This window comes from Dreissena polymorpha, chromosome 14, assembly GCF_020536995.1.
Source record: "Dreissena polymorpha isolate Duluth1 chromosome 14, UMN_Dpol_1.0, whole genome shotgun sequence".
NCBI lineage: Eukaryota > Metazoa > Mollusca > Bivalvia > Myida > Dreissenidae > Dreissena > Dreissena polymorpha.
In genome coordinates, this window is record NC_068368.1 from 31,083,972 (window position 1) to 31,106,542 (window position 22,571).

General features: G+C 35.7%; 1 protein-coding gene across 1 annotated transcript; it reads left to right on the forward strand.

The window, feature by feature from the left end:
• Positions 1–326: 326 nt before the first annotated feature.
• On the forward strand, positions 327–22,253 carry LOC127857662 (glucosidase 2 subunit beta-like). The gene is made up of 8 exons (XM_052394251.1): positions 327–433; positions 1,683–2,110; positions 4,683–4,774; positions 6,198–6,337; positions 8,003–8,157; positions 11,108–11,243; positions 12,932–13,035; positions 15,781–22,253. The coding sequence occupies exons 2-8, from the start codon at positions 1,733–1,735 to the stop codon at positions 15,877–15,879; spliced, it is 1,104 nt and encodes a 367-aa protein (XP_052250211.1). The 5' UTR covers positions 327–433; positions 1,683–1,732; the 3' UTR covers positions 15,880–22,253.
• The last annotated feature ends 318 nt before the right edge of the window (positions 22,254–22,571 follow it).

Sequence of the window (22,571 nt, forward strand, 5' to 3'; positions counted from 1 at the left end):
TCAAATATTTATCAATCATCATTGTTTATTGGTAGGTCTATGATCATATTTTTGTTAGAAAAGTCGTTTAGAACCATATAGATGTACAAAGGCAGTGAGAAACGCAAAGATTAATGGTATGCAGAAAAATATATATGTGTGTATTTCACCTTCAATGCATGTCTTATTTAAGACTTATGATTCAATGAATATACCAGACAAAGAACAAAACATAGTATATTGCATAAATGTCAGGGCATTGATCTAAAAAACTCTGTACAACCTCCATGCAGAGATGTCGTTCAATGCTCTCACATACATGAATGTAATGTAACCGTCGTGCTTGAGATCACGTGACCACCCATTCAAAATGGCAGCCCCCATGGCTGATACGTATGTCACTTTTGATTGCTCGAGGCAAAGGAAGTTAATTTGACATTGATATGCTTAAAAAGTGAGTAGCAGTGTTATGAATCGGTTATCCATATACATTAATTATTGAAATAGCGGGTAATTGTGATTTGGTTTCAGAAACGTAAACTTTTCTTTTGATAGTATTTTCGGATAATACAGAATCCGGTCAGAATCTACATATGTGATACAATTGTGGTTTGCAGTGGATTATAATGTTTTGAAAATTGCAATATGGGTTTTTCTCCAATCTCATTATTATGATAATTGACTAGATGTCCCTGGGCCGTCACAGCAAAAATTATCAAAGGCTCTGTGAGTCAGTTTATATGCACGAAGCCCCTGACTTGATTGGTAAAACAGATCTGCAAAAAAAAAAAAATTAGACAAATTTGAAAGCACCTTGGAATTTGAACATGTAACATTTTTGCCATAATCTGCAAAGCTAGACTTTATGTGGAGAAATACAAATAATGAGATAAGTTAAATAAAATTTAAGTAAAGTCTCAGCAGGTGATATGAAATTTCTGAGGCAAAACAGAAAGGAAAAAGTTAAGGATAAGATTTCCAATTTTTTCAGGAATGGTGTAAACAAATAGAATGACAACTATTAATATACAATACAAACAACAAACTACTAGTCCATATAAACGATCTCATTCAGCAACCTTTTGGTTATAAAGTTTAGAGTGGAATTATTGCAACTTACTTGAAAGAAAATAGCTTACAAGGAATCCTTTTTAACATAATCAGTCAATAAAAAAACTACAGGGACCTTTTAAATTTTTTACATTACTTTCAATGCGGTTAATTTGTTATGGCTTAGGTAAATAGTCCTCTTTCACTAAAAAAGAAAACGTAACTGTGTATCATCACAAAACAGGAAATGTTTTTGTAACAGATAACTCAATTTTAAATCGATGGTCCCCATTCAAAATGCTGAACCTACATTTTTTGTCATTTCCTGATTTTTGCACTGTGTTGGGAGGGAAATCAGTGCGCACATGCCCAGAAAACGGCGAACCGCCTAACCAATCAGAACACACAAAACCGGCCATATGATAAAATGCCAAACTGTGATTGTGGAAATAAAAATATGCAAAAATGTGAAACTGAACACTCAAAAATGCGAAGCTGAATATTATTGTAAAATTCGAAGCCGAATAATTTTTAACTTCGGCATTTTGCATATAGTTATGAAAATGGAAAGTTGTGTTTTTGTAAGTTCGGCATTTTAAATTGGGACCATCGACATGCTTGTTTGTTTGAGATGTTTGTTTTTTTTCTTTCAGGAGTGAATCTTCCAAAACCAGCATATCAAGAGCCCAACAGACTTTTTAACATGAATTTCATTATACTTCGGCGTAAATATAGGATTGTTTTGCTGATTGCCTTCGCTGGTGGAATTTATCTGTGTTTTCAAATATTCTCTATGAAAGTGCTCAATTTTTCCCATCAAAAAGATCTTAAATCCAGAGTTTTACATGCAGGTAAAGTGATGCAAGATCCACCAGAAATTGACAATTATGTCCCTAGTGATGATTCCAAGGACCGTGAAACAAACAATGAGCATGACACTGATGTTCAGAGTGAAAATAAATTCAATGTCATAGACACCCATTATACAATTAATACAGAACCAAAAGTACTGGGAATTTTGGATTCCTTATCTGAAAAATATACGCCGCAAAATGGAAACTTTCAGTGTTTGAATTCAAAGGTGAGTTAAACAATTAAAAAAATCTGCAACACAACAATACACTAATTTTAATGCCCCCCGGTAGGAGGGCATATAGTGATCGGACTGTCCGTCCTTCTGTCCATCTTTCCGTCACACTTTAGGTTTCGAAAAATGCTCATAACTTCTATGTCCCTTGAGATGTAAACTTCATATTTGGTATGCATGTGAATATGGACAAGGCCTTTCCATACGCACACAAATTTTGACCCCTGTGACCTTGACATTGAACTTAGGGTCCGCATTTAGGTTTCGAATCTGTGTTTAGGTTTCGAAAAATGCTCATAACTTCTATGTCCCTTGAGATATAACCTTCATATTTGGTATGCATGTGTATATGGACAAGGCCTTTCCATACGCACACAAATTTTGACCCCTGTGACCTTGACGTTGAACTAAGGGTCCGCGTTTAGGTTTCGAAATCTGCGTTTAGGTTTCGAAAAATGCTCATTACTTCTATGTCCCTTGAGATATAACCTGCACATTTGGTATGCATGTGTATATGGACAAGGCCTTTCCATACGCACACAAAATTTGACCCCTGTGACCTTGACCTTGAATTTAGGGTCCGTGTTTAGGTTTCGAAATCTGCGTTTAGGTTTCGAAAAATGCTCATTACTTCTATGTCCCTTGAGATATAACCTGCACATTTGGTATGCATGTGTATATGGACAAGGCCTTTCCATAGGCACAAAAATTTTGACCCCTGTGACCTTAACCTTGAATTTAGGGTCCGTGTTTAGGTTTCGAAATCTGCGTTTAGGTTTCGAAAAAAGCTCATAACTTCTATCAAGCGTTTATAGGGGGCATAAGTCATCCTATGGTGACAGCTCTTGTTGCGTATTACTTGGATTAAATATATGTTAATGTTATATGTTTGATATATATTGTTATCATTTAAACATTTGACTCAATTCTCTATTGGTAATTTGGTAGCAATATATCTGTGTAAAATTTTCTAAGTGATCACAAGTATCAGCAAGAAAGTTCTGTCTGTTTCTTATTGTACATGAAAGTCTGTATGTTATCACAGGCACTCGGCATTAGTTACTCTCCCCCTCCCCCAACTGCTACCCCCTCCAAAAACTCTCAAAATTGTCCATTTGTTAAATAACAAGACAAAAAAAGTTATGTGTAATTTTTTTTTCGACTTACTTTTTTGTGTTGTTATTTTGTAAAAAAAAATTGACAATTGTGAGAGTTTTGGTTGGGGGAAGCAGCTTGGGGAGGGGGTAGTAACTAATGCTGAGTTCCTGTGTATGTTATTACATGAATATTGAATGTTCCAGAAGTTGTTTTAGTTACGAGAATGATAAGTTGATCATTGTTTCAGTAAGGTAATGTCATCAAGTTGAGTAATTGTAACTGTAACAGGAGTTATTTCTTTTAGTGGGGTGATTAATCACCATTTTAAGGGTTAACTATGCCCTTCATGAACTTTGACTGTTTCATGAGTTAAATCCAAAAGTTAAGTGATTGATGCCTGTTTTATGAGTTTATTCCCTTGATGTTTGTTTTAAAAGATATTTCCGTTAAGTACCATGAACAATCTTTGTTTCAGAAAGTGATTTTTCAAGATCAGTAAAAAATGTTAGTTTTAGAAGATATTTCCCTGAAGTTCAATGAATGTTGTTTGACAGTTTGTTTCAGAATGTGATTCCCTTTAGTTCAGTAAATGCTGTTCTTTTCAGGAGGTTAATTCACTTAAGTTCAGTGAATTATGTTGGTTTCATGTGTTAATTCCCTTTAGTTCCATTCATGATGTTGGTTTCTGGAGGTCATTCTCTGTAGTTCAATGGATGATGTTGGTTTCTGGAGGTAATTCTCTGTTGTTCCATTCATGATGTTGGTTTCTGGAGGTCATTCTCTGTAGTTCAATGGATGATGTTGGTTTCTGGAGGTAATTCTCTGTAGTTCAATGGATGATGTTGGTTTCTGGAGGTAATTCTCTGTAGTTCAATGGATAATGTTGGTTTCAGGAGGTAATTCTCTGTAGTTCAATGGATGATGTTGGTTTCTGGAGGTAATTCTCTGTAGTTCAATAGATAATGCTGGTTTATGGAGGTAATTCTCTGTAGTTCAATGGATGATGTTGGTTTCGGGAGTTAATTCCCTTTAGTTCAATTCATGATGTTGGTTTCAGGAGGTCATTCTCTGTAGTTCAATGGATGATGTTGGTTTCTGGAGGTAATTCTCTGTAGTTCTATGGATGATGTTGGTTTCAGGATGTCATTTCCTTTAGTTCAATGGATGATGTTGGTTTCTGGAGGTAATTCTCTGTAGTTCTATGGATGATGTTGGTTTCAGGATGTCATTTCCTTTAGTTCAATGGATGATGTTGGTTTCAGGAGGTCATTCTCTTAAGTTCTATGGATGATGTTGGTTTCTGGAGGTCTTTCTCTGTAGTTCAATGGATGATGTTGGTTTTAGAAAGGTCATTCTCTTAAGTTCAATGGATGATGTTGGTTTCAGGAGGTAATTCTCTTTAGTTAAATGGATGATGTTGGTTTTAGCAGTTAATTCCCTTTATTTCAGTTAATTATGCTTGTTTCAGGAGTCCATTCCCTTTAGTTCAGTGAATGATGACTACTGTGATTGTGAGGATTCTACAGATGAGCCTGGGACGTCTGCCTGCCCGGATTCCAAGTATATTCAATTTCAGTGTTTTTTTTTCCGTTGAAGGTTTAAAAAAAAACAATTATTTTTTATTAATTTAAACATTTTTTTTCATCTCCCATCCAGCTATATCAGTTCAACCTTATTCAAAATAATACTGAAAAACACTTATATTCTAAATTTGAAGCATTTGTTAGCAAAACAGCAACAACACAAATTTCCCAATTTTAGTCAAAACGCCGCACCTTTTTCCGATTGAAAGGGACCAGGCCCCATTCCCAAAATGGTGAAAAAACCCACTGTCAATGTCAGTGACACCATTGAGTCGTGATGCTGACAACAGGGCTTAATGCACACATCTCCAGTGTCATACATGTACCAAATCAGAAGCAAAGTGAACATGGCTTTTGCAACCAGCATAAAACCAGGACAGCCTGCGAGTAACTCACAGTCTTTACTCTATTACCTTTTTAACTCGCGGTCTGTTCAAGTTTTATGCTGTTCATCAGTATCTAAGGATTTGAATTGAAGCCTTTAAAACTTCAATTTAGTAAGAATTTTTTTTAGTTATATTTAACTTTCTATGGGACCAAAAATGCTTGAAAATACGTACCTAAATGGTAAAGGGTTAAGTGTCGTACCAAATCAGACTGTCGAATAAGACACATGCTAGTTCAGGTGAGCATTACGATCAACGGGGTTTAATGCACACTTGTATAATTTAACTTTGGGGGTATGCAACTGCATGTAAAACCTGGTAAGGTATGGTAAGTAAGAATGTTTTATTTTAAATGGCATATACCTTTGTGGATGATTTGGGATGACATTGGATGCACATTTGTTAAGCCCGAAATACCACAAGTTAAATTTGAGTTTGGATTATGAAAATCTGTTTCTTTGAAAACTGACATAGATTTTTTTTTTATAAGACATCTCAAACTTTCATATATCATCAACATCAGAAAACAAATAAACCATGATATCAATTTATCAGCTATCTTTATTGCTTGGAAACCATGTTTATGCATACTGTTGAATTTAAGGGGTTTTAATTATGTTGTTCTTATATTGTGAAATATGCTATTTGTTACCATTGCTTGTGTATTTTATAACTATATTCGCAACTTTATTGTATAACCTGTATACCGTATTATGTATTATATAAATTATATAACTTATACTTGTGGATGTTATCATATCACCCTTCTCTGAAAACTGGGCATGTTTATGAAGGTTTATCACAGACAAAACTTTCTGCTTTTATGGAATTTTTTTTATAAAGAAAGTCACTTCTAAATGAAAATATAGTTTTGGCAGAAAGGATTGTCCCCGATTAGTCTGTGTGGACTGCTAGAGCTAATAAGAGACATTACTTTACGCACATGCATTCAGCCCAGTTTTCACAGAAAGAGGCTCATACACACTGCTCACCATGCATTTCTGCTGATTCTAGGTTTTACTGCACATTCCAAAACCAGGATCTTGGTGTACAATACATCCCTGGATCTCGGGTCAATGATGGGGTGTGCGACTGCTGTGACGGCAGTGATGAATGGAGTGGCATTACCGTTTTCTCCGGAGTGAAACTTACAGGTTTTTAATATCTTTTGTTTTTACACATCCCGAAGTTGAAAAGTGTTTTAAAAGGTACTACATAGTGTTCAACTGAACCGATGTTCATCCACAGTTTTATGCAAGTGTTAGATATATAATTTTGCCCCCCTTCAAAGAAGAAGGGGTATATTGTTTTGATGGATGTCGGTCTGTCGGTTGGTCTGTCAGTCTGTCTGACGGTAGATCAGTGCGTTTCCGATCAATAACTCGTCAATGAATTGACTGATTGGCTTGAAATTGGCTTATGCATTGGCCTTGAACAGTAGATGACCTCTGTTGAAATTTGAGTCACAAGGTAGGTCTAAGGTCAAGGTCACTGTTGCAATAAGTGTGAACATTGTTTCCGATCAATAAATAGTAAAAAAATTGACTGTTTGGCTTGATACTTCACATGTGCATAGGCCTTGGATAGTAGATTATCTCTATTGATATAGGGGTCACTTGGTTAAAGGTCAAGGTTACTGGCACATTAAGTGTGAAAATCGTTTTTCAATCAATAACTCTTCAACGAATCCACCAATTAGCTTGTTACTTCACATGGGCATTGGCCTTGACCAGTAGATTACCCCTATCGGAATTGGTGTCACTAGGTCAAAGGTCAAGGTCACTTTCACAACAAGTGTGAAAATATTTCTGATCAATAACTCGTCAACAAATTGACCCATTGGCTTCATACTTCACATATGCATTGGCCTTGGAAAATAGATGACCCATTATGAAATTGGGGTTACTAGGTCAAAGGTCAAGGTAACTGTGACATTGAGTGCTAACTTGGTATCCGTTTGATGTGTCATCAAAGGATTGAGTGATGGGTGTCAGGCCCTGTTTGGTGGGCATCTGTCTACAACTATGGAGCTCTTGTTTGTTTTTGATTTATTATTTATTTGTATATATGGGGAAAAATGAATACAGAAAAATAACGAGTCGACATTAGGAATCAGGGTTACTATAAAGAAGTAAGGCTATGGCTACAAGCCTACAGAAATAAATGAAAAGTTAAATCTGGATTTTGCAACAATTCAAAATGTTCATAAGCTTTCTCCGACAGTCATGCACGGGACTGCTCTTTTGTCTGTGATAATAAAGCCATTGTTTAAATGAAAATACCTGCTCTTTCATGCAGAAAATTTAAGGTAATGCATGTCAGCATTTTTTACATGCTTTCTAAACTTAGAAAAATTGGAAAAAGAACGTTTGATCATGGAATTTAAAAAGATAAATTCAAATATGCATTTCACATTTTGATTTGTTTATTTTACTCTTTGTAAAGATGGATATTTAGGAACTGTTAACTCATGGATGAAAAAACAACAACAATGTGTACTCTGCCATGAACCTTCTAAATAGAAAAGTCTTTTGTAGTGGTCAAAATTGTGTGAAATAGCAGTAGTACAAAATTTAGACCTCTGCAAAATTAAGTGACTCCATATCTTTCTTTTTCTGAGTAAACTTTCCACTAATGTAAATATTTTATGATCTTGCTTTTGTATGTGCTTTTTTTTCATCTAGGTTGAGTTAAGTTTCAGACTTCAAGTGTTAAAAATTCTACATCAGACATTAATGATTTACATAAAAGCCAAAATATCTCTATCTTACCCATGATCTATCCCTTTAATCCTGTCTGCTTGTTATGATCTATTTAAGAGAAGCGGCTTAAAGGGACACTCACCCATGCTCCGTGCTCCAATACCTGCCAAGAAGCCAAAGATGTGGGGAGGGAGGATGCTAAAATACGTGAACTGGGCAAGAAAATCCGTCTGGAATATGTGCAGAAAGGGAGGGCTTCCAACAATGCAAATGTGTGAACCTTTGTCATAATTTCAATTGTATATCTTTGCCTAATGTTGAAACGTACACACTTTATAAACGACCACTAGAGGTTTCTTTATCAGATGGTTCCCAAGAAGAATTATAAGGGAAATTAAGTTGTTGTTTTTTATGTCCCCCAGTCTATACTGGCGGACATATTGTTTTTTTCCCTGTCTGTTTGTTGGTTTGTTTGCGTCAAACTTTAACATTGGCCATAACTTTTGCAATATTGAAGATAGCAACTTCATATTTGGCATGCATGTGTATCTCATTGAGCTGCACATTTTGAGTGGTGAAAGTTAAAGGTCAAGGTCATCCTTCAAGGTCAAAGGTCAAATATAATGGGACATAGTATTTCACAAACACATTGCTTGTTTTAAGTTTAAAACTATAGACAATGTTATTAAATATTCTGGTAAAAATTGCCAAGTGATTCACCCTAAACCAGATCTTTTTTTGTCATCTGGTACAAAAATCTCATATCTTGTATAGATAGGCAGATTTGTTGTGTTTACGAGCTTGTCCAATGTTAAGGACTGTGGGATTATAAATATGGCTATATTAACTACAATGAAATTTACAATAACTATCCAGACAAGCTGAACATATTATTTGACAGGAACATACAGGCACATGCAAATCCTTGTCATATTTTGCAACCTCTTTTCTTTAGCCACCTGAGTACAAAGTGCTCATTGTGAGCTTTTGTGATCACCTTTTGTTCTGTTGAGCGTTATGCATCATACTTTTTATTGAAATAAACATCATTTGTATGCCCCAGGTAGGATGGCATATAGCAGTTGAACTGTCCGTCAGTCAGTCTGTCAGTTCGTTGGAAAGCTTTAACATTGGCCATAACTTTTGCAATATTGAAGATAGCAACTTGATATTTTGCATGCATGTGAATCTCATGGAGCTGCACATTTTGATTGGTAAAAGGTCAAGGTCATCCTTCAAGGTCAAAGGTCAAATATACGGCTTCAAAGCGGCGCAATAGGGGGCAATGTGTTTATGACAAACACATCTCTTGTCTTCCGCTATAACTGATACCTCTCTAAGATCCATTCAGTTATTGGCCATCAACAGGGCTTTACACACTTTAAAGTCAACTACCTGGGCCTGGTATCACGATCATACTAATGTCAATATTCTCACTCAACTTTGGTTTATTTCTCAATTATTGAGATGAGTTTGCCCATTATTTTCAATTTGGTGTTCTTACAAGCTTTTTTAACTTTGTTTAGAGCGACTCAGTGCTGATTTTGAGGAGGAACATGTGCATATTCATATAGCTGAGCTTTGAGATTGCTCAGTACCTGACTGATTATCTCAGTTTTAGATTGCTCGGTAGCTGACTGTCTATCTCAGTATGAGCTTTAAGATTGCTCGGTAGCTGACTGAATATCTCAGTATGAGCTTTGAGATTGCTCGGTAGCTGACTGACTATCTCAGTATGAGCTTTGAGATTGCTCGGTAGTTGACTGACTATCTCAGTATGAGCTTTGAGATTGCTCGGTAGTTGACTGACTATCTCAGTATGAGCTTTGTGATTGCTAGATAGCTGACTGACTATCTCAGTATGAGCTTTGATATTGCTCGATAGCTGACTGACTGTCTCAGTATGAGCTTTGAGATTGCTCGGTAGCTGACTGACTATCTCAGTATGAGCTTTGAGATTGCTCGGTAGCTGACTGACTATCTCAGTATGAGCTTTGAGATTGCTCGATAGCTGACTGACTATCTCAGTATGAGCTTTGAGATTGCTCGGTAGCTGACTGAGTATCTCAGTATGAGCTTTAAGATTGCTCAGTACCTGACTGACTATCTCAGTATGAGCTTTGAGATTGCTCGGTAGCTGACTGACTATCTCAGTATGAGCTTTGAGATTGCTCAGAACCTGTCTGACTATCTCAGTATGAGCTTTGAGATTGCTAGGCAACTGACTGACTATCTCAGTATGAGCTTTGAGATTGCTCGGTAGCTGACTGACTATCTCAGTATGAGCTTTGAGATTGCTCGGTACCTGCCTATCTCAGTATGAGCATTGAGATTGCTCAGCAGCTGACTGAGTATCTCAGTATGAGCTTTGAGATTGCTCGATAGCTGACTAACTATCTCAGTATGAGCTTTGAGATTGCTCGGTAGCTGACTGACTAGCTCAGTATGAGCTTTGAGATTGCTCGGTAGCTGACTGACTATCTCAGTATGAGCTTTGAGATTGCTCGGTAGCTGACTGACTATCTCAGTATGAGCTTTGAGATTGCTCGATAGTGACTGACTAGCTCAGTTTGATTTTTATTCTCACCTTAAGCTGCGTGGATACTCAAATCTCATCTAAGTTGAGCTAAGAATTTGAGAATGTTCTTGGTACTGGGCCCTTTATCATTTACACCTTAGATACCATTTGGACACATTATTAACCCTTTGAAAATCAAATCAAATTAAAAACCTTTCTTAATAGATTCAAGTATTAAAGGCTTAGTTTCCAACTATTAGATACTGATGAGCAGCAAACAGCATACAACCTGAACAGCAAACAAGTTACTTGCAGGCTGTTCTGGTTTAAGGCTGGTGACATAGAGCCATTTTCACTTTGCTTTGGAGCGGGAAAGGGTTGACTGTATTCCTGCATGATTTTTACAGCTCTGTGGACTGTATCCCTGCTTTTTGTTACAGCTCCATGGACTGTATCCCTGCATATTGTTACAGATATATGGACTGTATCCATGCACATTGTTACAGCTCTATGGACTGTATCCCTGCACATTGCTACAGCTCTATGGACTGTATTCCTGCATGTTGTTACAACATTATGGACTGTATCCCTGAACATTGTTACAGCTGTATGGACTACATCCCTGCACAATGTTAAAGCTCTATGGCCTGTATCTCTTCAAAATGTTGCAGCTCTATGAACTGCATCTCTGCACATTGTTACAGCTCTATGGACAAGACGGTGCCTTCTTCAAGCTGTCCCTGGAATGTTTTGAGTTCTCCAGCCCTGAGTACAAATATAAACTGTGCCCCTTCAAGTCCGCTACACAGCAGAAGTTTCCTGCACCTGCCACAAATATAGGTAAATAGTAGCTTGGGTCGATATCAGAAATATGATTTTGTAGCCATTTTCTTTTAAACTAAAACCTATAAATATATATGGTGAATAGACACATTACCATAAAACAGCTGGTATTTCTTGACTCCTAATTGTTTCATTTTATTATTAGTAACATACTTTCACTTATATTATTATTATGGTATTCTAAGCCACATTGTAATTACATGATCCAGATTGTATGGTACTAGTATGTAAAAAGTAAGCTTTTATTGACTTTCTATGAGGCCATTTCTATTGGTAAAAAGTAATCCACTATCACGATTGGGGAAGTAAAATTGCCTTTGGATTACTGTCCTGATTCACAAAATTAAGTCATATGATCCAATATTGTGTGTATCCTCAATATTATAACGTCATAATGTAAAAACAAATTGTATAAACTAGCAATCTTTACTTAAATAATTATATTTTAGTTTTGCATGGTCTTTTGCTGTGGGGGAAACACCAGAGGGTCGTATTCCAGAAGCATCTTAAGTTAAATTTTATTCTTATCCTTAAATTGGGAAAATTTCTTAAGTGTTTCATTACATATTGCAATAGACTGGCATCAATATATACATTTAAATAACATCATTATGCCAATGTTATTTAGGAATACCAAAAAAACGTGTGTTTCCTAATTTAGTAAAGAAATACAAAACATTGTAATTTTGAACTTAAGTGAAATTATTTAAGAAATGACTTAAGATGTTTCTGGAATACCACCCCTGGATACCCTGGTGAAACCCAAACTGTGACCACCAACAAGATTTACATGTAACAATTTGTAGACTTGTTTGTTTAAGGCTGGATTTCTTAGGACTTCCATCTATGGCTGGTCAGATGATGAATTTAAATTAGCCGCAGTCTGGGACATTGTGGCTTGATGCATGTGGGTAAAGTGCAGTCCCAGATTAGCCTGTGCAGTATGGGACAACACATTCCGCTTTTATGGAATTTTTATTTAAAGGAAGTCTCTCCTTATCAAAAATCCAGTTTAGGCAGAAAGTGTCATCCCAGATTAGCCTGTGCAGACTGCTCATCCTTAATGCACATGTATTCAGCCTTGTTTTCCAAGAGTAAGGCTCACATGCAAAATGCACGTCTTGTTGGTAATATTTGGGAATCCTAAATGGAACCTGATAATGGCACAATGACTTGATTATCTATACAACATGCAGGCCTTTTTCTGCCTATCTCACGGGTCCAATAGTGGGCCCCATTCCCAATGCCAAATATGGATATTTTTTCCCAATTCTCAAAAAAAAATCCCAATTTCTGACCAAAATAATCGAAGCCAAAAAATGTGTTTCCCGGTAGATATCCTTAATGACATATCGAGCTGTGTATTTTATTTGAAATTCGAGCTTAACAAAGTCTTTTTTTTTATCATTCACATACTTAGGTAAGCAGTTGACAATGACTGCTGCATGGTAAAAAAACAGTTAAATATTTTTCTTATCATTTTTAGGCAATGCAAATGTATGAAAACATTAGATTTAATAAGAAAATATCAGAAAAATAATTTCCCAAAATGCTTTTGTCAATGAAAATTCTTCCCAATTTGGAAGATTTTGCGACTCGAAAAATCCCAATTTTGCTAGGTACCTTTTCCCAAAATAGACAGAAAAAAGCCTGACATGATTGACATGTGTTACCGGCCCCTCTAGGTTCGTCGCCAGTGTGGAAGATGCGACTGCCAGGCCACTATGAGCTCAAGATGGACAAGGGGGACCCCAGCAATTGCCCATTTGGGGTTTTCAGACATACTGTGGTAGGCATGTTTCATTTATAATGCTGATTTATTAGTTTAGTCAGACATACTGTGGTAGGAATTGTGCATGTAATGCTGATTTATTGGTTAAGTCAGACATACTGTGGTAGGCATGCTTCATTTAATGCTGATTTATTAGTTTAGTCAGACATACCGTGGTAGGAATGCTGCATTTAATGCTGATTTATTGGTTTAGTCAGACTTACTGTGGTAGGCATGCTTCATTTAATGCTGATAAGGGTTTTGTTCAGATATATTGTGGTAGACATGCTTCATTGCTTTGCTCATAAATTGAGCCCTGTTCTTTGATAACTGTGCTTAAAGTGCAGTCTCAAATTAACCTGTGCAGTCCAGATAGGCTAATCTGGTACAACAGTTGATGCACATGCGTTAGGCTCAGTTTTTCCAGAACAAAGCTCAATTCATTTTGATGATTTTATTCAAGAAACATTGAAGTTCTCAAGCCTGTTTCAACTGTACTCACAGGTGTGCATATCTGACCAATATTGAAAGCCAAATTTTGCAATGTTTTCACAATTCTAATTTTTCACAATCCATTTTTAACAGGAAGAAAATATTAAAAATAATGATATTCTTTAATCCAATATTTTTTCAAGACAAATATCTCGCAAAATTACAGTGCCAGAAGGTAAATAAGGAGAAACTAAGGTCACAATCCTTTCTAAATATTTCATGTGATGGAACACCCATTTCATCTACATCATCAGTCAAGTATTTAGGGGTTACAATTGATCAAAATTTGTCTTTTACTTCTATGGCAGAGTCAGTCATCAAGAAGGCCAATGCAAGGTTAAAGTTTTTATATCGAAAAAAGGAATTTTTATCCACAGATACTAGAAGGCTTCTAGTCATGTCTTTAATTCAGTGCCACTTTGACTTCAGTTGCTCTGTTTGGTACACTGGTTTAACTCAAATGTTAAAAAACAAGTTACAGGTCACCCAAAATAAACTTATCAGGTTCATATTAAATTTGCATCCTAGGTCTCACATTGGTAAAGAACACTTTACTAGACTTAACTGGTTGCCTATTTAAAGTCGAGTAAACCAGATCACACTTTGTCATGTTTTTAAAATAAGCTCTAAGTTGGCTCCGCTATATATGGAAGATAATTTTACTCCAGTCAGTAATATTCACAATAAGAATACTAGGTTCAGAGTTAGAACACAGTCAGACTCTCCTAATACTGATCTAAACATGCATGATTGCAATAGGTTTGCCATTCCAAGGGTCAAGGGTTCTGGCAAAAAGTCATTTGCTTTCAATGGGTGTACTCTCTGGAACTCTCTTCCTCAGCGTATCAGAGATGCCAAAAGTATTCCATCTTTTAAACACAGTGTTAGGGAGCATTTTTTAAGCCAGATAGATTTTTAATGTGCATCTCTTTAAGATTTCTTACTGTTGATTTAACTTGAATGTCAATATAGATAGATTTATTGTGTCTTATCTAGTTGCTGTATGATTATTCTTTAGCTTGGCAAACAATTTTATGTTAATTTTTAAACACTTAAATTGTGAACTTCTTAATAATTGTCTAGTCTAGAACTTATCAGAATATATTCTATGCATTTAGGTTAGTGTAACTTAAATATGTCACATGTCTTTCATTATTATTCACTGTGATATTACTATATACTGTGATATAAAACGTTGTCTCCTATGTCATACAATATTATAACTAAAGGACCACAATGGAAATAAGGGTTTAATTGCAAACCCTTTATTGTGCAATCCTTAACGTATAATGTTGATTGACATGGCTTTGTTTATACATGCAGGTTGTTTTTTATTACTTATTGTGTGTATATAACATGCTGCCATGTAAATCTATGCATTTTATGTTGAAATAAATCTATCTATCTAATAATATCAGATGTGATGCAAGGCTTAAATATTGTATTTATTTAAACAAATTGACAAAATTGATAATTTAATGTTAGTTGGCTATGTTCAGATATTTTATGGAGCCCTCCCCTATCATCTACGTTGGATTTATTCAAAATGTGATGTGTTTTTTAACACGTTAACTGTCAGAATGTAAACAACTATAGTGTCTCTTAAGGAGACAATGTTTTACATTATAATTTTTAGCTCGACTATTATATATGAAATATATATAGTGGAGCCATCCTACTCAACCCGGCGTCTGCCTCTGCGTTAGCGTGCAAATGTTAAAGTTTTTGTACTACCCCAAATATTTTCTTTATCCCTTGACATATTGCTTTCATATTTTGCATACTTGTTTACCATCATGATCCCAACCTATAAACAAGAGCAGACAACTGTATCAAGCATTTTGACAGAATAATGGCCCCTTCTATACTTAGATAATTGAACATTTTGCTTAAATTGCCATAACTTCTTTATTTATGATCAGATTTTATTAATACTTTGACAAAACAACACTTGAATACCACAATGGATTCCACCCAAACAATACCCCACGCCCCAACCCAGAATCCCTGCCCCCCCACCCCCCCACCACCCAAATAATTTTTTTTTTCCTTTTTTTATTTTTGAAAGATCGTCTTATAAATTATTGAATATGAACAATTTCCCATCATGGCTTACATTATACTGTCAAGCACTCGAATAGTCGAGCGCGCTGTCCTCTGACAGCTCTTGTTAAAGTTTATTATGAGTGTTTTAAAGTATTTCAATGTACTATTGATCTACTTCATTGTCTTTACAGTGTTAATTACATTGATTGAATCCTTCTTTTCCAGATACTTTTTATATGTGGACTCACTGACAAAATATTAGAAGTGAGTGAAAAGGAGCGATGCTCGTACAGCATGAGGTTCGCTACCCCTGCTGCCTGCTGATACATATGAGCAACAGTCTGGAAAAACAGGGCTTAATGCAAGTGCGTTTAGTATTGTGCCAGATTAGCCTGTGTAATCTGCAGAATTTAAAATTTACTGTGATCTAAGGCCTTATTATGAAAGCATTTGATCAGATTTTTTAAACATTTTTCTGGATTCATTTGAGTGTTTATTTTCGGTGCACTAAAATTACAGATGTGTTTGTTGTTGACATTTCTTATTAAAATTGTACATTTTTGCAATTATGTTATAATTATGAGTTATTTAATAAGACTTTATTTGGAAACAAAACAGTTAATTAAATATATTAATTAAAGGATTCAGATCAAATTTAACTTTAGATGCCTTGTTAATACCACTCATGATCTTTGGTGAAATGTAAAGTTAAGGTTACACATAAAAAACATTGACAATGATTGCCATTAAGTAAATTCCAAACGGGAAATTGTGCACTTATATGTGAAATCCCTTATTATTTAAAACTCTATAAAATGTGTTAAATAAACATAGTTATATGCAAGTATTATTCACTTTAAGTCTTTAAGTATTAAATATTTTTATTATCAACTATGATCGTTTATGTAAATAAATGTATTTGATATTTACAACTTGTTGTATACATGTACATACAATTAAAATCTTGCTGTTAAATTGCTTGGAACGGTAAGCATTTGGCTTTGCACTTGTCTGTGCTTATGTAGGACAGTACTAACAGAATCTATTGTTAAAGCTTCTCTTGAATTACTATATAGATGTCATTTAAAGTTCACACATTTATTACCTTAATGTGAAAAATGATCATTAAGAAAGCAATTAGGGCTGCAACGAGGTGTGGCAGAATTATGGCCTTTTGTCTATTTTTCCAATATAAAATATACATTGTATAAGCTTTTGTTTTCAACTTCTCCTTTGTTACTTTTTGAATCACTTCCAGACTTTTACGATATAAATTACATAAATGTGTAGATGATTGCAAGAAACGAATTTTGGCTGTGACATTAGTAGGGCAGACATAATAAATCCTTCTTGTTTGTTTAAATGCCATAGAATATATAGTTTCCAAATTCTGTGTTTTTAGCTCACCTGAGCACAACGTGCTCATGGTGAGCTTTGTGATCGCCTTTTGTGAGTCGTCCGTCGTGCGGCGTCAACATTTTGCCTTGTGAACACTCTAGAGGCCACATTTATTGTCCGATCTTCATGAAACTTGGTCAGAACATTTGTCCCATTGATACCTCAACTGAGTTCGAAACTGGGTAATGCTGGGTCAAAAACTAGGTCACTAGGTCAAAAAAAGAAAATCCTTGTGAACACTGAAGAAGTCACATTTGATGCCCAATCTTCATGTAACTTTGTAAAAATGTTTGTCTAAATGATATGTTGGTTGAGTTAAAAAAATGGTTCCGGTCCGTTGAAGAACATGGCCACCAGGGGACATGGCAGTATTCCTTATATGGCTATAGAGAAACCTTGTGAACACTCTTGATGTCACAATGTTTGCCCAATCATCATGAAACTTTGTCAAAACATTGGTTTCATTGATATCTCAGATGAGTTCGAAAATGGTCCAGATCGGTGAAAAAACATGGCCGCCAGGGGGCAGGGCAGTTTTCTCTATATTACCTTATATGGCTATAGTTTAACCTTGTTCACACTCTAGAGGCCACATTTATTTTCTGATCTTCATAAAACTTGCTCAGAAGATTTGTCCCCATGATATCTTGGATGAGGTAAAAAAATGGTAACCTTTGTTTAAAAAAAATGGCTGTCAAGGGGCGGGGCATTTTTCCTTAAATGGCTATATATCAGGGTTCTCAATAAAAGCCGGCGTCCTGCCAAATCAGCCGTTTGAAATCAGATTTTGGCCGGTTGAAATTCGCTCAGATTTGGAAAATCGGCAATTGAATTTTCGAAATTTGCGGCTCTTTTCGGTAATTTGGTTACTATTTGCTATTAAGCAAAGACGTCGATTCATTATCTCCCTTAACGCATAACAACAACAACAATGAAAAGGTGCATATTGGAATCGGTCGAAACGCAGTAAAATATTTTGACGTTCTGTTCATCACATGTTGAGTTAAAATTTTACAAAAGTAATAAAGAGCGTTTTCCATTTATCTTTATTAAGTTAAAAAAAAGCTAAAATTCATAAAATGCGCACAAAAATGCTCAAATTTAAGTGCCTGGTTGACCACTAAAATTGCCATAAAATGGCCCAAAATGCAGGAAATCAAGTACTCAATTTTAAAATTTTCAGGGGGAGCATGCCCCCCGGATCCCCCTATAGTAGGCCTGTTGGTTTCACATTTGGGCCTGTTAGTTCAAAAGTTATTGAGAACCCTGTATATGGCTACAGTTAAATCTTGTTAACACTCTAGAGGCCACATTTATTGTCCAATCTTCATGAAATTTGGTCAGAAGATTCATCCCAATAAGATATTGGATGAGTTCGCAAATGATGCCGGTTGGCTGAAAAACATGGCCGCCAGGGGGCGGGTCATTTTTCCTTATATGGCTATAGAAAAACCTTGTTTACACTCTAGAGACCACATTTATTGTCCAATCTTCATGAAATTTGGTCAGAAGATTTGTCTTATTGATATCTTGGATGAGTTCAAAAATGTACCGTTTGCTTGAAAAACATGGCTGCCAAGGGGCGGGGCATTTTTCCTTATATGGCTAAAAATGGCTATAGTAAAATCTTGTTAACACTCTAGAGGCCACATTTATTGTCCAATCTTCATGAAATTTGGTCAGAAGATTGGTCTCAATGATATCTTGGATGAGTTTGAAAATAATTATGTTTGCTTGAAAGGGGTGGGGCATTTTTCCTTACATGGCTATAGTAAAATCTTGTTAACTCTCTAGAGGCCACATTTACTGTCCAATCTTCATGAAACTTAGTCAGAAGATTCATCCCAATAATATCTTGAACGAGTTCAAAAATGATGCTGGTTGGTTGATAAACATGGCTGCCAGGGGGCGGGGCATTTTTCCTTATATGGCTATAGTAAAACCTTGTCAACACTCTAGAGGCCACATTTATTTCATGATCTTCATGAAACTTGGTCAGAAGATTTGTCCCAATAATATCTTGCTGACTGCACAGGCTAATCTGGGACGACACTTTACGCACATGCATTTTGCCTAATTTTCTCAAAACAAGGCTCAAATGGTCTTTAGGAAGGACATTAAATATTTGTTGCGACCAGTTTTTTTCAGAAACATGGCCCTTTGTCTGTTTTTCGACTATACAATATGTAGTCGCACAACTTTGTGTTTTGTAACTCCTCTTAATTTACTATTGAACTACGGGTTGCTAAAAATGGCATAATTTAAACCATGTATGCCTAGCATCTAGAAAAAAAGCCTTGGCAAACAGCGTAGATTGCATGATGCAGCGTCTCATCAGGGTCTGCACTGTTTGTTTAAAGGATTTTCTGTAAGAAATATTCTAAGTTTAGAAATAAATATTCTAGACATCCCTAATTTTGGAAATAAATTGATCCAATTTAGAATTGATGGGAGAGCCCACTAGGCATAAATGGGTTAATGACTTTGATATGTAGATGATCGTTAATGGATACAATTGGCTGTGACAGGTTTTGCCTGAAATAAGGCTCTTTGCATGGGTTTTTTATGCCCCCTGATCGAATGATTGGGGGTATATTGTTTTTGGCCTGTCTGTCTGTCTGTCATTGTATGTGTGTGTCTTTCTGTCCCAAAACTTTAACCTTGGTCATAACTTTTGCAATATTGAAGATAGCAACTTGAAATTTGGCATTCATGTGTTTCTCATGGAGCTGCATATTTTGAGTGGTGAAAGGTCAAGGTCATCTTTCAAGGTCAAATATATGGCTTCAAAGTGCAGTAGGGGGTATTTTTTTACAAAAACAGCTCTTGTTTCTGTGTAATGTACTAAATAAGCCGCGCTCTGTGAAAATGGGATTTAATGCAATTGTGTAAAGTGTCATCCCAGAATAGCCTGTGCAGTCCACACAGGCTAATCAGGCATGACACTTTCCGCCTAAACTTGATTTTTCTAAGGTGAGACTTTCTGTAAACAAAAAATACCATGAAAGTGTAAAGTGTCAGTCCCTGATCAGCCGGTGCAGTCCGCACAGGCTAAACAGGGGCATGCATTAAACCCCCTTTTCACAGATATGGCCCATATATTATAGTCCCAAAAGTTAGGGTTTGTAACTCATCTTTAATTACTCTATGTATCTTGTTTAAAATTTCACAGTTTAATGATCCTAATGTGTAGATGTTCATAAAGAAAGGAATTTTGGAAGTGACATGCTTTTGTTGAATTATGGCCCTGTGCGTGTTTGTTCAGAATAGAATATATAGTTCAATAATTGCCTTCAACTCCTATCTAACTGCTCGGCGGTTTTGCTCAAACTTTCACAACTGAAGGTTTATGTGATTGTTATGGAGGAAATTTGGAAAACAACCAGCCTTGGTCCTCTATCCTTTGTCAGCTGTAGAATATATAGATCTAGTTGATTTTTCTGTTGACAAATGTGGGTAGTGTGGGCATCATTGTCTGTGACACATTTCTGGTTTGTATTTGAAGTGAAATTAATGCACATATCTGTACCTGCTGCAAAGCAACATATCCAGTTTCAATTTGAATTATACAACAATTTTAAACTCTGTTTTCTTAATCGGAGGGGCAGATTTGTGTAATCTGTAAACTAAGGCTGCTTAAATGAATATTAAGATTGCATTTATGTTTTCTCATTTTTCGCGAATTCTTATTGGAAACAGTTTGAAGGAACTAACATTAAGATATCTAAAATATATACCTCATGTAACTTAAACTAAGCTAAATAACAGACCTTCAACTTTGAAAATAATAAAAAAAGAATAATACTCACCTCAAGTTTACTTCTTCAATTATTTTAAACTATTGATTTATTGCAAGTTGTATTTAGAAATGTATGCATTCAAACAGGTTCGTAAACAGTTGTGTTATTTGTGACATTTACATTATTTTGCTCTATTTATTGCTACACTTCGTGTATGAGTTTGTCTTTTTTACGTATTGTGTTTTTCCTATGTGGTTTAAACAGATTTGTTAAATTTGTATAAGGTTTACACGAATACGTAAGATGTGATATATATGTTTTATTGAGTATTAAATTGTTCGCTTAAGCTCAATTAAAATTTGGTTTTAGATTCTAAAATTGATTTTATGTTCATTATTATTCTAGTTTCATTGATTATTAAAACTAGATCTAAATTTTTATTATGCCCCCAATAAGTTGGGGCATTAGACTTTGCGCTTGTCTGTCCATTCATCCCAAGGCTTGTTTTTGCAACTACTGGGTGTTTTTCGCTCGAACTTTCGTAGTCGAATGACTTTAATGTGCATATGATTTTACAGAAGGAAATTATGGCTCAACGGTTTTTGAAGAATTATGTTCCTTTGTCTGTGTTTTCCTTCTTATAATATTCAGTCCTTAAATTGTGTGTTTTCAGCATCTCTGTAACTACCAGGTCAATGTAGCTCTAGATTTAATTGTTGAATGATCTTGTTGCATAGATGATCATAAAGAAGATAAATTTTGCTGAAACGAATTTTGAAAGAATTAATGCTCTGTGCCTGTTTTTTCCTTTTATGGAATATATCAATGTAGTTCCAAAATGTTTGTTTGCAAATCCTCTTTTATTGCTGCGAGGATTTCGCTCAAACTTCCACAGTTTAATGACCTTAATGTGTATATGATCTTAAAGAAAGGAATTTGGGTTGCGACGAGTTTCGGTGGAATCAATATGACCTTGGTCTGTTTTTTTTCCCAGAAAGAAATATACAGGTCGAATATTGCAGGTTTTCAAATACTCTAATTGCTTGACGGTTTTCCTAAACTTTAAAAATGCTGAATGACCCTAATGTGTGGATGATTGTTAAGAATGAAGTTTTGACTGTGACCAGTTACGCTGAATTATGGTCGTTTGTCTTTTCCTCTATGGTAGAATATATGAGTCGCGTCCTGAGAAAACTCAGCACAATCCATGTGCGTAAAGTGTCGTCCAAGATTAGCCTGTGCAGTCCGCATAGGCTAATCAGGGACAACACTTTCCGCCTAAACTTGATTTTCGGTAAGGAGGGTATTCCTTGAAACGAAAAATACCATACAAGCGAAAAGCGGACTGCACAGGCTAATCTGGGACAACACTTTACGCACATGCATTAAGCCCAGTTTTCTAAGAACGCGACTCATATAGTGGATGTGCTGTGTTCAAACGTGTTTTTTGGGAGCACCAGTGTCTATGACACAGTTGTACTTTATTTATTTTTACATGTCTAGCATGACTTTTGATGATTTATTATTTCATACTGATAGAAATAAAACATGTTGAAACGACTTATTTGAGTATTTTTCCGTTTAGATCCCATATAGTTTGTCTGTTTTCAGTGACTGACGAAGCGATTATAGGTGGATTAGCTGTTAAATTTGTGGACAATTCTTCTTCCTCTGTGCATTTTACAGTTTTCAGTGGAAGGTTATCTTCCGTTCGATTAATAGGAATTATAACGAAAGATTGTTAATGTTGTGTTGTGTTTTACAAATGGTCTTCGTCGAAAACCACGTCATTGGTCCAAATCACGATACTGAGCAAAAGTTTTCACGCACCTCGGAATAAAAGAAATGTTTCAGCTTGGGTTAAACAAACATTTTGCG